Source organism: Myxocyprinus asiaticus, chromosome 46 (genome assembly GCF_019703515.2).
Source record: "Myxocyprinus asiaticus isolate MX2 ecotype Aquarium Trade chromosome 46, UBuf_Myxa_2, whole genome shotgun sequence".
Classification (NCBI taxonomy): Eukaryota; Metazoa; Chordata; class Actinopteri; order Cypriniformes; family Catostomidae; genus Myxocyprinus; species Myxocyprinus asiaticus.
This window is the reverse complement of record NC_059389.1, coordinates 29743418-29758910: the sequence shown is the minus strand read 5'-3', so window position 1 is coordinate 29758910 and position 15493 is coordinate 29743418. Positions and strand designations below refer to the sequence as shown.

Genomic DNA, 15493 nt, shown 5'->3' with positions numbered 1-15493 from the left:
TTTTAAATTTTGTCAGGAATTTCTTGTAAGACAAAAGAAATCCTTCAGAATTAAAAAAGTTGACCTACTAATAAAATGCAATTTGTTACCCAATTTTTAAAAAATATAGATTTATTTTTATACAAGATATCTTTGTGGTTCCAAATAATATACAATTTAGGGGAAAAAATTTGTCTGTAGATTGAAGTTCAGGCTAAAAGCATCCGTTTATGAAAATTTGATAACTTAATAGGAATTTTACTGTTATTATAATTACACATTAGAAGAAAATTTACACCACCCAATTGAAAGTCAAAGTGTGGGATAACATTCCAAAAAGAGGATGGGGTACTAAAATAATGTTTTAGCCAATTAATTTTAAACGTGTTGTTCAATGTAGTAAAGTCAAGGACATTCATACCACAAGCATTTGTATTCATTATGATAGATTTCTTAATGTAATAATTTCTATTCTTCCAGATACAATTAAACAGTATCTTATGGTCATTATGTTATCAATGTGTAGAGATAGAGCCGCATATGTTAGCCTAGATATGCCTTCTGCCTTTGTTAATAGAATTTTCCTCTTAGAGATAAGTCGCTCTGTAACCTGAGTTTTTTTCAATAATTGGACTTAGATTTAAAGAATATCTGGTATATTCATCTTTAACTATTTGTTTTTTTACACCTAAGTAGGTCACATCACTCTTTACTGGAATTTGGCATATACTGGTCACAGCATTGTTTTTCACAACCATCAGCTGACATTTGTTTATATTTAGATAAAGCCCTGAAGCTTTGGAAAATGTTTCAATTAAATCTATAGCAACAGAAATTTGTGACAAATGTTTAAGAAAGATGGTTGTGTCTTCTGCCAATTGACTTATTAAAATATGATGATTTGCAATCAATATACACTCTAATCTACTCTCTAATAGAGAAGTGGCAAGAAGTTGGGAAGCAATCAGGAAGAGGTAGGAGGAGACTGGACAGCCTTGTCCAATCCCACGAGATAAATCAAATCTTGCGGAAGTTCCATATTTAAGTTTGTTACCGTTACTAGCATTTTTATATAAAGTGTTGATAGCACTGCAAAAATATTTGCCAAAACCACATTTTTCAATTGCCTTCAGCATAAATGTGTGCTCTAACGAATCAAAGGTCTTGTAAAAATATAAAAACAATATGTAGGCATCACTATCTATAATTTCACTATAGTCCAAAATGTCCAGCACCAAATGGATATTACTGGCAATATGTCTCTCTCATAAAACCATTTTGTGTTTCATCAATATTGTCAGGCAAACATTTTATCATCATTAAGCAGACTTACAGGTCGTCAGTTCTCTAACACATCCAAATCTTTATTAGCTTTTGGTATTAACATTATGATGCCCTGTGTCATTGTTGGTGTAGAACCTTATTGTGCACACATTCTAAGAACACCTGGAGCAAAAAGGGTGCCAGCTGTTTGGAAAACAATTTAGAGAATTCAGAAGTAATTCCATCACTTCCATGTGACTTACTATTTTTCAATTTGGAGATACATTTTGTGACTTCCTCTAGGGAGATACAATCACACATCTTCCTCTCAACCTCTGAGATACGCTTACAATTAACTGAACCCAGGAAATGCTTCCTCTATCTAAATTTATAAAGATTGCTATAGAATTCAGTACGGAATGAGGATATCTTCTAAGCATCACTTGTCTCAAGGTCGTTAATATTCAGATGTTCAATAGTGGAGCATGTGGCATTAAATTTTCTAACAAAATTGTTTTTTTTTAATGAATTTTGCTTCCCCTCTTCCATCCACTTCCCCCTGGATCTAATAAAGGTACCTTTAGCTCTTAAAAGGTATATCTGATTTAACTCATATATTTAACTCGTAATTTAATATATTGTCTCATTTCATCATCTTTGGGTCAAAAGATAAGAAAGATGGGACACTACATTATCTTCCTTCTCTCTTCTTAGCTAGATCACAACCAGTTTTTCTTAAATATTTACCATTTTCATACTTGAGTACCTCCCAGTTTTGGCAAAACTAATTTTCTTTTTTTTTTTTTTTTTGCTGTGATCCAATTCATTTTTATTAAGTTAGAGACTTCCTGTTTAAAGGGAGCTAGCTCTAAGAGAGAATTATTCATCTTCCATATTAATGATTTTGTTAATCTACTTCCAGGTGATACAGAGAAATTGACTACTATATAGCCTAGTTTCCATCTCACAGAGGTGGCTAGGTTGCAAAAAGAGTTTGCGGACGTGTTCTCTCCTCTTCCCGGTCGGACTAACCTCATACAACACCATATCGAGACCCCACTGGGAGTGATAGTGCGTAGTTGGCCATACCACATAACCGAACACAAGAAAAAGGTGATTCGGGGCAAATTAGAGGCAATGCTCGAGATGGGGGAAATAGAAGAATCGCACAGCAATTAGGCGAGCCCGGTTGTTCTTGTACCTAAGAGTGACGGGTCAGTCCGGTTCTGTGTTGATTACCGAAAAGTCAAAGCGGTGTCTAGATTTGATGCGTACCCAAAGCCCCGAATTGACGAACTGCTCGATAGGTTGGGTGCGGCTCAATTTTATTCGACATTGGATTTTACTAAGGGATATTGGCAGATCCCCTTAACCCCATTATCCCAAGAAAACAAACGCCCTTTTCCATACAGTTCGGATTACACCAATTCGTCACTCTTCCATTTGGTTTGTTCGGGGCTCCCGCCACGTTCCAGCGCCTCATGGATAAGATCCTCCGGCCACACACTGTGTATGCCACTGCCTACTTAGATGATATCATTATATACAGTAATGATTGGCAGAGGCATATGCAGCATCTGAGAGCCACCCTGAGGTTGCCGAGGCGGGCGGGGCTCACGGCAAACCCGAAAAAGTGCGGGTGGAAATATGGTATCTGGGCTTCCACTTGGGTCATGGGCAGGTACGTCCCCAGATTGATAAGACCGCAGTGATAGCGGCCTGCCCACGTCCCAAGTCCAAAAAGGTTCATGGGGCTGGCTGGCTATTACAGAAGGCTTGTTTCTAATTTTTCTTTTGTCACCAGCCCCTTGACTGATCTCACTAAAAAGGGGGCACCAGATCCGGTCCAGTGGACGGAGGCGTGCCAACAGGCTTTCACGAGAGTGAAATCTGCACTCTGTGGTGGGCCGCTTTTACATGCTCCTAACTTCTCTCTCTCCTTTATTTTACAGACGGATGCATCAGAGAGGGGGTTGGGGGCCGTGCTCTCACAGGAGGTGGAGGGTGTGGAGCGCCCCATGCTGTACATTAGTCGTAAGCTCTCTTTGAGTGAGACTAAGTAGAGCACCAACGAGAAAGTGTCTTGCCATCAAGCTACAGAGGTTAGTTCATTCTCCGTCTCTGTAGCGGATGTAACCCAATAATTTCGACGGGTGAATATCCATAAAGCCGTGGGTCCAGACGGCATTCCGGGCCGCGTCAGAGTGTGTGCAAACCAATTGGCTGGTGTTTTCACATTTTCAACATTTCCCTCTCCTTGTCTGTAGTCCACCATATGCTTTAAAACGTCCACCATTGTGCCTCAACCAAAGCAATCCAAAATCACTTGCTTAAATGTCTGGCGTTCTGTTGCTCTGACCACCATCATCAGCAAATGCTTTAAGAGACTAATCAGAGATTACATCTGCTCTGTGCTGCCCGCCTCACTGGACTCACTGCAGTTTGCATACCGCAACAATCGCTCCACTTATGATACCATTGCATCTACACTACACACTGCTCTCTCCCACCTGGAAAAAAGGAACATATATGTGAAAATGTTTGTAGACTACAGCTCAGCATTCAACACAATAGTGCCCTCCAAGCTTGATGTGAAACTCCAGGCTCTAGGCTTAAACAGCTCACTGTGCAGCTGGATCCTGGACTTCCTGTCAAGCAGACACCAGGTGGTCAGAATGGGCAGTGAAACATCTCATCACTGACCCTCAACACTGGAGTCCCACAGGGCTGTGTTCTCAGCCCACTCCTGTTTTCTCTGTACACACATGACTGTGTGGCAACACATAGCTCCAATGCCATCATTAAGTTTGCTGATGATACAATGGTGGTAGGTCTGATCACTGACAATGATGAAACAGCCTACAGAGAGGTGGTGCACACTCTGACATGCTGGTGTCAGGAGCACAACCTCTCCCTCAACGTCAGCAAGACCAAGGAGCTTGTGGTGGACTTCAGGAGAAAGACAGAGAACACAGCCCCATCACCATCAATGGAGCACCGGTGGAGAGAGTCAGCAGCTTCAAGTTCCTCGGTGTACACATCACCGAGGAACTCACATGGTCCGTCCACACTGAGGCCGTTGTCAAGAAGGCTCACCAGCGCCTCTTCTTCCTGAGATGGCTGAGGAAGTTTGGAATGAACCACCACATCCACACACGGTTCTACACCAGCACTGCAGAGAGCATCCTGACTGGCTGCATCACTGCCTGGTATAGCAATAGCACCGCCCTCAACCGCAAAGCCCTGCAAAGGGTGGTGCGAACTGCCAAACACATCATCGGATCGGAGGTGAGCTTTCCTCCCTCCAGGACATCTATACCAGGCAGTGTGTGAAAAAAGCTCGGAGGATCACCAGAGACTCCAGCCACATGGGCTGCTCTCACTGCTACCATCAGGCAGGAGGTATCGCAGCACCAGGACCCGCACCAGCCGACTTCATGACAGCTTTTTCCCCCAAGCGATCAGACTTTTGAACTCTTGATCAATCACGATACATACATCAGCACCGCACTTTATTAGCCTCAGACTGGACTCACATTTTATTCTTCTCTTAATAACACTGGCAACTGACTATCAACCGACAGCTGAATGTCAACACAACACTTCATACTTATTTCACAGTGTATTTTTATTGTATATGGTCTTCTTATTTTGTGTATACTGTATATTATTAGGTGTATATTGTGTTGTATAACAGATGTGTAAACTGTGTTATGTGTAAATCAGATGTTTATTGTAATTGTCATACTGCTATGTTGCTTGGAACCACACCCAAGACTTTCACCCACTGTTGCACTTGTGTATATGGTTGAGTGACAAAGGGATTTTATTTGATTTGAACTGACAAACAAAACTAAAACTAAACTAAATTGGAGTGACAAATTGACAATGAAATAGAAATTAAAACTTAACACATTTTTTAAACTATTAAAACCTTGGTAGGGGCCTGATGAAAGGAAATCTGTAAAGGAGACCCAACTTAGTCAGACTGTCAGAATATTTCAATTTAGCCCAATAAAAATGTACTGTTAATTTTTTTTCCCACAGATGTTACTGTTGTTAATATCATAATTTACATCTGCATCCCAACCTCAAAATCAGTGCTTTACTGTCAAATGTGCATCTCAATGCACAAAATATGCAATAGTAATTGCATGGGTGCTAACAAAGTAGGTTATGTAGCCACATTTTCAACCAGCCCATTGAGGGCACACATAACACTGATGTGGCCCAGGCTGAAATTAAGTCTGATACCCCTGTTTTAAGCTATTCCTCTACTGACGTGCATAAGGTCCGGCATTCCAGGCTCATGGATGCACGCACAACAGTACCGCTGCAGAAAAAAATCTTAGGAGAAACACTGTAAGGTGCTTTTCAAACTGTCCTGAGACCAGTTTCTTTAAGAGATTAATTCATTCAAAAATGCTGTTGCTTAAGCCATTAACTCATTAGGCAGCTGCCTACGTTTTCAGATTCAACCACAGTTTGTGTAAAACAGCCCTAACAAAAGTGCAACTCCAATCTTGGCTTCCTCCGTCAGTGTCGCTGATTTTGTTGTTGCAATTGAATCGTGTGTGCAAACAACGTCAGAAGAAAATGGTCGATACTAGATGACATCACTATGATGGTTACTTTTGTGCATGCAAATGCAAGAGGGAAAAGTCTCCTCAGGTGTGCAGTTCATCTTAAGAGGTTTCATCTAGAAAGTTACTAAGGGTAAAGTACAAGGACTGCATGTGGGAAAGGGGGCTAAATACAGAATAATGATCAAATGTCTAACTAGTGGATGAAAAATTAGCAAAAAATACCATAAACTTTCATTGAAAAGGTCCCCACACATAAACTCAGCAAAAACAGAAATGTCCCATTTTCAGGACACTGTATTTTAAAGATAATTTTGTAAAATTCAAATAACTTTACAAATCTTTATTGTAAAGGGTTTAAACAATGTTTTCCTGGCTTGTTCAATGAACCATAAACAATTAATGAACATGCACCTGTGGAACGGTCATTAAGACACTAACAGCTAACAGACAGTAGGCAATTAAGGTAACAGCTATAAAAACTTAGGACACTAAAGAGACCTTCCTTCTAACTCTGAAAAAACACCAAAAAAAGATGTCCAGGGACCCTGCTCGTCTGCGTGAACGTGCCTTAGGCATGCTGCATGGAGGCATGAGGACTACAGATGTGGCCAGGGCAATAAGGTGCAATGTTCGTACTGTGAGACGCCCAAGACAGCGCTACAGGGAGACAGGAAGGACAGCTGATCCTCCTCGCAGTGGCAGACCACGTGTAACAACACCTGCACAGAATCGGTACATCCGAATATCACACCTGCGGGACAGGAACACGATGGCAACAACAACTGCCCGAGTTACACCAGGAATGCACAATCCATCAGTGCTCAGACTGTCCGCAATAAGCTGAGAGAGGCTGGACTGCGGGCTTGTAGGCCTGTTGTAAGGCAGGTCCTTACCAGACATCACCGTCAACAATGTCGCCTATAAATGGCACAAACCCACTTTCGCTGGACCAGACGGGACTGGCAAAAAATGCTCTTCACTGACGAGTCGCTGTTTTGTCTCACCAGGGGTGATGGTCAGACTCGGACAGTTTATTGTTGAAGGAATGCGCGTTACACCGAGGCCTGCACTCTGGAGCGGGATCAATTTGGAGGTGGAGGGTCCGTCATGGTCTGGGGCAGTGTATCACAGCATCACCGGACTGAGCTTGTTGTCATTGCAGGCAATCTCAACGCTGTGCATTACAGGGAAGACATCCTCCTCCCTTTATCCTTCCTGCAGGCTCATCCTGACATGACCCTCCAACATGACAATGCCACCAGCCATACTGCTCGTTCTGTGCATGATTTCCTGCAAGACAGGAATGTCAGTGTTCTGACATGGCCAGTGAAGAGCCGGATCTCAATCCCATTGAGCACGTCTGGGACCTGTTGGATCGGAGGGTGAGGGCTAGGGCCATTCCCCCCAGAAATGTCCGGGAACTTGCATGTGCCTTGGTGGAAGAGTGGTGTAGGGCTTTACTGGTTGTTTAGATCAGTGTTACTATCAGAAATAATTAATAATTATTTCTGTAGTTATTAATCAATATTTAAATTAATTAATTGGATCTAACTCATTAAAACCTCATATAGGACTCCAGTAAATGTAGTGTGCTACGTTTAGGAGCAAGTTTGGTTATTAGCAATAATTAATAATTATCAAAGATAATTATTAATTATTAAAATCAATAGAACATTGATGAGAATCAATGTTAGCTTTTTTTTTAATCCTTTAAAATCAACACTTATCAATTGTTAACATCGATGAAACATTAAAATTAACACTAGCTTATTGATCATTCTAATTCAATCAAAGATAATTATCAATTGTCAAAAATCAATAGAATATTAATAAGGATTAACATTGACGGGGCACCACCCTGAAATCAGGGACTAATAACCGAATATTAAAACAGTCTCAATATTAGATTGTTTTCTTAGGAAAATCGACATCCGAAGAATATCGATTTTCGAATAAAAAAAACAATGAATGAAGGTTTGAATCCGAGCACTGACATCCCGTCAGCACGACACGGGCGTATGCAAAACAAACCAAAACACTTCTCTTTGTAATATAAACAAAGTTTATTTATGCAGTAATATCAATTAATAATTAATACAATGCAGTCAATAAACTTCCGACTTACAACTACAAACTAAACAGTGACATGATTAGATATGGAAATAAAGATAATCCTATAACACATAAGGTGTGTGTGTGACAGTGTGTGTGTGTGTGTCAGTGTGGTTAGTGAGAGAGAGAGAGATGATTAAGTGACAGCCCGAAAGCTGATTTCGTGATAGCTGGAGATGAAGCAGCCGTGTTCATCACTCGGAGACGCGGTTTTACGAGCGGGGCTCGTAAAAGTCCCTTGTTATTTGACTCTTTAATGGATGAACTCAGTTGCTGTCTCACCCGCGATGGCGAAAATGCACAACAGTCCAATTTGGTTGGACTACAATACAGCAAAACAAATTTGTGATAATTAATACCCTGAGTATTAATAATGAGCGGACATGGCGGTCCGTAAACTGTACAAGCAAAAACCTTGAAACACAAGAATAACACGCTATAATATTCTATCTCTGCCCAGACGTAAACCTCTTACTTGAATCGCATGAGGACACAGGTAGAATGTGTTTTCCTCCGTCCTTTAACTCTGACCCGGTTTCTTGAGGCTCGTGTGATGACGAGAGCCGTTTCCTCGCGCTGTCGGCAGCCGGTACGGCTGTTGATTCTCAGAGGGCGGTATGGCTGTTGATTCTCGGCGGGCTGGCGGAGAACTCAGAAATGTCGACTTGATTGAAGATGGAAGAGAAATCTTTAATCTCTTCACTTCTGTAGGCCAATGGATGAAGATGCGAATTGCTCGGCGGTCTCCTTCGGATCCGTTAGAGTGTTCGGTTGAACACAGAGTAATCTCAACTCGTCCAGCGAGATGGAGATTGTATGGCTACAGTTTCAAGTCGGACATTACTTCCTTATGCCACGAGGTTACACCGGAGAGCAGCAAAAAGCTACGTCCGTATTCGGTGAACGAAGTAGCCGGAAGCAACTTTGGAAGCATTTTCAGAATTATTTGAAGTCCGGATGATGTCATGTTCGAGGGACGTTCTGTTGTGTGCCTCATCCAATAGGAGTTGAGTGCTCGATCCTTTAGTGGGCAAGGCTTCATGGATCTGTAGTCTGTTTAGGACTCCCTTTGTTTGATTTTGGCGCGATTTTATCAGTAAGATTTATGACTTAGAAGGAGGGGGCTTGAGGAATGTTTTTTATGACTGTTAGGCCTGCCTTTGTCTTCTATCTGAATACATGAGGCCCAACAGTGGGGTAACATCTCACAGCAAGAACTGGCAAATCTGGTGCAGTCTATGAGGAGCAGATGCACTGCAGTACTTAATGCAGCTGGTGGCCATACCAGATACTGACTGTTACTTTTGATTTTGACGCCCCCTTTGTTCAGGGACATATTATTCCATTTCTGTTAGTCACATGTCTGTGAAACTTGTTCAGTTTATGTCTTAGTTGTTGAATCTTTTTATGTTCATACAAATATATACACATATTAAGTTTGCTGAAAATAAAAGCAGTTGAAAGTGAGAGGACATTTCTTTTTTGCTGAGTTTATATTTAGGGGCCGTTTACACGACAACGTTTTCAACTAAAAATGGAAAACCTTTTATGCGTTTTGGCTGTTCGTTTACACAACAACGGCGTTTTGGGGCCTGAAAACGCAAACGTTTGAAAATGGGTTTCAAAGTGCAAGTTTTTGAAAACGATGCCGTTATCGTCTCCATGCAAACATACAAAAACCCTAATTTGTGAAAACAATGTCGTCATGTGCACGCGTATTACGTGTTATATAAAGAATGATGGATTGATAGGCATCAATTTGAGATGTATAATTATCAATATGAATACTGGTGTCTGTGCAAATAACAATAATCAACAATTTATTCATTTGGAGTGTTTTGTATGGAGTGTGAACATTGTACAATAGGCAGAACCTGCAATTTGAAAATCTTGAAATTAATGTATGGATTCAGATGGGAAAAATGTATTTGTATTTTAAATGTTATTTTATGTACCTTTACCCTGCAATTCATTCACCCACTGCTTATGTATACAGCCTATATACAGAGATGTGATGCCATGTACAGTATTCAATATGCTTAGAATATAAAAACATGAGGCAGTGAAAATGCATGTTAGATCCAGTGTACACAAGACCTCTCTCTCCGTCAGAAGATATCCATATATCAACAGCTTGTTATGTTAACTTACTCTCCTACCAGCCCAAGAGTCAGCAGGGGGAATACAGAAGGAGGCAGGAGACAAAGTGATGGTAAAAATGAGCAGAGTTTATTGAATAATCTTGAGAGTTCAGTCTATAGGCATGTGCGCGAGACATTCAAAACTACAATGGCGGACTACTGGACAGTGTTTGTGCTGCTCAAGATTGAGTTTATTGACGCTTCTCCAGCAAAGTAATTGTAGTAATAAAGCAACCTCATCGCCCATCCAGACAAAATTGCTCGATGCTTTCGCCATCTTCATTGTTTTTATTCACCACTCTGTGGAAGAATGCTTATGTGCGCAGGTGTGTAGTGTTTCTTTACAAAGTGACATCGACAACTACTGGCCTGGCATGCATAATACAGTGTTTTTAGTCGTTTTCACGGATCCGTGTGAACAGGGATGGTTTTGACAGCGTTGTCGTCTGTACGCGAAACTTTTCAAAAACGCAAAGGAAAACTTTTCCGTTTTTAGTACCTCGTTGTCGTGTAAACGTACCCTTAGAGATCAAGATATCATTATCATTTGTAGATGGTCTCTTTTGAACCAGTAAGCAACCATCTTGCAGCCATTAAGCAATTCTCTTGCAATCACCTAGCAACACCATAGTAATGGCCGAGTAATCACCCTAAAACACTCTACCACTGTATAAATATAAACACGTATGACTTTTTTTAAACCTATTTAATCATTGTTGTGAATAATTCAAAGCATTTTCACCAAATACAAGATTAAGATTCGTTTTTCTACCACTCTTAAAAGGGTCAAAATGACTCGAACATTACAGGAAGGTTAAACTTGGATCATTGTTTCAACTACCACACACTCAGCATACACTGATGAGCCAAAACATTATGACCACATGCCTAATATGCTGTTGGTCCTCTGCATGCTGCCAAAACAGCGCCGACCTGCTGAGGCATGGACTCTACAAGACCCTTGAAGGTGTCCTGTGGTATCTGGCACCAAGACATTAGCAGCAGATCCTTCAAGTCCTGTAAGTTGCAAGGTGGAGCTGCAGTGGATTGGACTTGTTGGTCCAGCACATCCCACAGATGCTCAATCGGATTGAGATCTGGGGAATTTGGAGGCCAAGGCAACACACTGAACTCTTCATCATGTTCCGCAAACCATTCCCGTTGTGGGACTGGTTCCGCAAACCATTGTGCAGTGTGGCAGGGCGCATTATCCTGCTGAAAGAGGTCACTGCCATTGGGGAAGGGGTGTACCATCTAATCTACCCAGACCTTGACCTGTGGCCTTGTTAGATGATCAATGTTATTTGCTTCACCTGGGAGTGGTCATAATGTTTTGGCTCATCGGTGTATATGGGCTTCCCTGAAAACATGGAAAATGATTGACAGGCAAAATGCACCTCCGTCTTTTGACAATAAAAGTAAATTAAATAAATGGATAAATAATGCTTACAGCACATTTAAGTGGATTTGAGGTGTGTGTGTGTGTCACTTACTTGGACACACTCTCTCTGTGAGCAGTCAGCTGAGATCTCACACTGATGTTCTGCTTTTTCTCTGCCTGCAGAGTCTGCTGCAACTCCTACCAACACAACCAAAACATACATTCCATATCACACACCACACATTCAATACTTTTATAACAGCTAGAAATTCAACCACACAATAACCACATAAATTATTCAACACAAGTATCTCTAAACGAATGTGAGTGAGAGAATGAATGAATGCCAGTGAGTTGGACTGACGTTAATGAGTGTTTGATGTTCTGAACACTCTCTGCTCTTGAGCTCCATCTGCTGTCTGTGTTGATCCAACTCAAACTGAAACTCAGCCTGCAGCGTATCAAACGCGTCCTGAAGAACACGCTGCTTCTCCAACATCTGCTCCCACTCCAACCTGACACACACAGACAGACAGACATGTTATATCATTCTAACCTGAGAGCGACAGAGGAGGAGTCTGAGAGAGGAGTTTCAGCCAACAAGTGTCCAGCGTACATGTGAACACTTTTAATACTGCTAAAAAAGCTAGTTCGAATCCCAGGGTGTGCTGAGTGACTCCAGCCAGGTCTCCTAAGCAACCAAATTGGCCCGGTTGCTAGGGTGGGTAGAGTCACATGGGGTAAAACTCCTCGTGGTCGCTATAATGTGGTTTGCTCTCGGTGGGGCGCGTGGTGAGTTAAGCGTGGTTGCCGCGGTGGATGGTGTGAAGCCTCCACATGCGCTATGTCTCTGTGGTAACGCGCTCAACGAGCCACGTGATAAGATGCGCAGGTTGACGGTCTCAGACGTGGAGGCAACTACGATTCGTCCCCCGCCACCCGGACTGAGGCGAATCACTACGCGACCACGCGGACTTAAAAAGCACATTGGGAATTGGGCATTCCAAATTGGGAGAAAAAGGGGAAAAAATCAAAAAAACCAAAAACTGCTTAAAAAGCATCTCAGGATGCACCTCAAGAAGTTGTATGTAAGAATGATAAAGTGTGCAGAGCTGGAATCCACACAAAAGGGTGGCGTTTTTGAAGAAGCTAGTTTTGATTTGTTTAACATTTGTTTGGTCACTATATAATTCTCATACTACCATTTGTGTTATCTCATAGTGGAATGGTGATAATAAAGAACGAGTAGGTGTCCAAATGTTTGACTGCTACTGCATGTGGTGTGTGAGTGAGTGTGTACTTGACAGTGTCCAGCTGCAGTTGTGTGCTGATCAGGCTGTTAGACAGGTGTGCGTTTTCCCTCTCGTGCTCCGATTTCTGCTGCTGTAGTTCAGTCCGCACCGCATCCAGCTCTCTATCAGAAGACTGCAGCACCACACGCAGATCTCGCACCTCCACCCGCACCACTGCAGAGACAATGCAGAAATCACTGTTTGATTCATACTCGGCATCCAAATAGGAGTACTTCCCTGCTACACAGTATGCAAAAAGCAGTACGCCAAATGAGTAGGATATCCAAATTCTCAATTCATGCTTGTAGTTCTTCAACCAAAAAAGTGGAGTGTGGATTCTTTATGCACTCAACAATCAATGCCTTTATGTATAGATTTGACTGTTTTAGCCTTGTCCCTGCCCAGACTTTCAATATTAACTTATGAAAATCCATCATATAAATACAAATTATGACATGTTTAAAACCATGATAATCAAAACAATTGATTGTTTTTTACAGTGTGAAGAAGTGAGTTGTGTTTGACCTACTGTATGTTAAAGGATTAGTTCACCCAAAAATTTAAATTCAGTAATTGTTTACTCACCCCTGTGTTGGTATAACCCTATATGACTGACTTTCTTTTTCTCAACACAAAGTGAGAAATTGTGAAAAAAATTGTGCTCAGTGATGTCATGCAATGGCAGTTCATGGTGAACACCTCTTCAAGCTTCAAAAGAACACAAAAGTATAATTCAGAAGTCTAATAAATTATTGTATGAGACTCATGATATAAAAGAATACGATAAGGTTTAGTGAGAAACAAACCGAAATCTAATGTATTATTTAGTAAAAATGTTCACTGAGCATTGATCTCCTGTGCACGTTCATGATAGGACACAAGAGCAACAGTTCAGGGAGCCCCCTCGCAACATTGGGGATTTCAAGCAAAAACCTGTTTTGTTTATCTAAAAACAGGTCTGCCACAGCAATAGTGTAAAAAGAACTCAACATAGCTGCACACAAAACAAAGAACAGAACTTATGAAACATGTCTGAAGTGTTTGCAGTCGAAGAATTTATGCATTTCTGTGCACAGCCTTATTTTTTGGGAAAGTTTTTGGACCGGTGCCAGTTCACAGTGGATGGAGTTACCTGCGCGATAACAAAAATAAAAAACGAGCAATCGATAGAATGTACCATCGCTCTTCACTGCTGGCTAGGACAACAACTCTGATTACCATAGAAAATATACCTTTTATCGCGTGACGTTTGCTGTCAGTTTAGGATACGGTGTGACTGTGGCTGTCTGTTGCCGCCTCTATGTTTCTGTTTGATTTTAGAGCACTCCGTTCAAAAAAATAAGACTGGGCATAGAAACATTCATTATATCCTTTTCAATAGATGTGATCATATAATTAATAGTTTAAGTATTTAGTTCTTTGATTAAAATAAATGTATATTTGACATCTGAGAAGTGACTGAGGGTCTGGCCTATGCCAGGAGTGCAATAACAGTGATTATTTATTCAGCCCAGCTTCAAAGGTTCAAAAATGCTTGTGTGATTTATTCCAGTGTTATCCATGTGTGATTTAAAAAAAAAATACTATAAATAGGGATGTCCCTATACCTTTTTTCTGAGAACGAGTTAGAGTACCAATACTTTTTCGGTACTCACCGATATGTAACCTTTGTTTTTGTTACCATAATCAACAGTTTATTTCAATTTTGTCATCAATAAATTAATTCATTAAAACAAATGAAAATAGATCAATACAGATTTTTACATACAGTAATATTGTATTATTTTTTTCAAATGCAATGCTTTTAAAACAGAATCTCACAGCACAATACAAATAAAACAATGGAGTTCTTTTTGTTAAAAAAGTGCTGTGTACCAGAGTATCACAGATGTGCAATATTGTTTAAATATAATTACTACTGATTGTATCCGTTAGTTTTATTATTATTCTTCCTCCCCAAAGGAAGTCTATGGAAGCCTATAGAACCGTACATAGTAAAATGATGAAATTTGGCACACTGATAGGGTTCAGCATGGATGCCCTCCATGCCAAATTTGGGGTCTCTAGGACACACCCTATAGTGCCACCACCAGTTCAAAAATGTAGTTTTCTTTTTAACCATTTGTCCAAGAAACATAAATATTTTTGCATCTGATTACCCTACTCCTGATGTTTCAAATGGACTCCGACCATTACAGTGGCAGCCATCTTGGATTATGATGTTTACAGCTTAAAAGTTTCATGTCCTTCAAACTTGGTACGATTTACCCAAAAAATAATAATAATAAAAAAAATAAAAAAAATCTCCAGACCTAGCCACACAGAAATTACAATACAGAATTTTGACTTTCACCTTTGTTTAAAAGTTACGCCATTGTGAAGTTAACGAGGTGGGGGTGAAAATGGATTTGAGGCTGTATCTCGGCAATGCTTTGTCCTATCCAAAAGAAACTTGGTATGCTTCAGGACAGTTATCTTAGTGTACATGCAAAATTTGGAGACAGCGCCACCTATGTGTCAAGAAATATGGGAAATGACTATTTTTACCCATAACTTTTGAACCATGTCATAAGGATTTCTTGGGCCATGTGGATTGCAATAATAAAAATTTTCCCCATATCAACCATACTACCTCTACGACATTCTGAGTTTTACTAAAAAGTGATATCTTTTGAATGCATCGTCAGAATGTACTTTTTTTATTTTGTATTTTTTATACTGAGTGGCACAGTGGTTAAA

General features: G+C 40.6%; 1 protein-coding gene across 2 annotated transcripts in view; it reads right to left on the bottom strand.

The window, feature by feature from the left end:
* Positions 1 to 15493, bottom strand: part of LOC127436277 (kinesin-like protein KIF15-A) — a 109891-nt gene that overhangs the window by 35343 nt on the left and 59055 nt on the right. For both annotated transcript variants that reach the window (XM_051690336.1, XM_051690337.1), the window contains exons 23-25: positions 12763 to 12928; positions 11827 to 11977; positions 11575 to 11660 (exon numbers count right to left, since the gene is read on the bottom strand). In XM_051690336.1, the coding sequence (XP_051546296.1) occupies positions 11575 to 11660; positions 11827 to 11977; positions 12763 to 12928 (403 nt within the window). The remainder of the gene's footprint in view (positions 1 to 11574; positions 11661 to 11826; positions 11978 to 12762; positions 12929 to 15493) is intronic.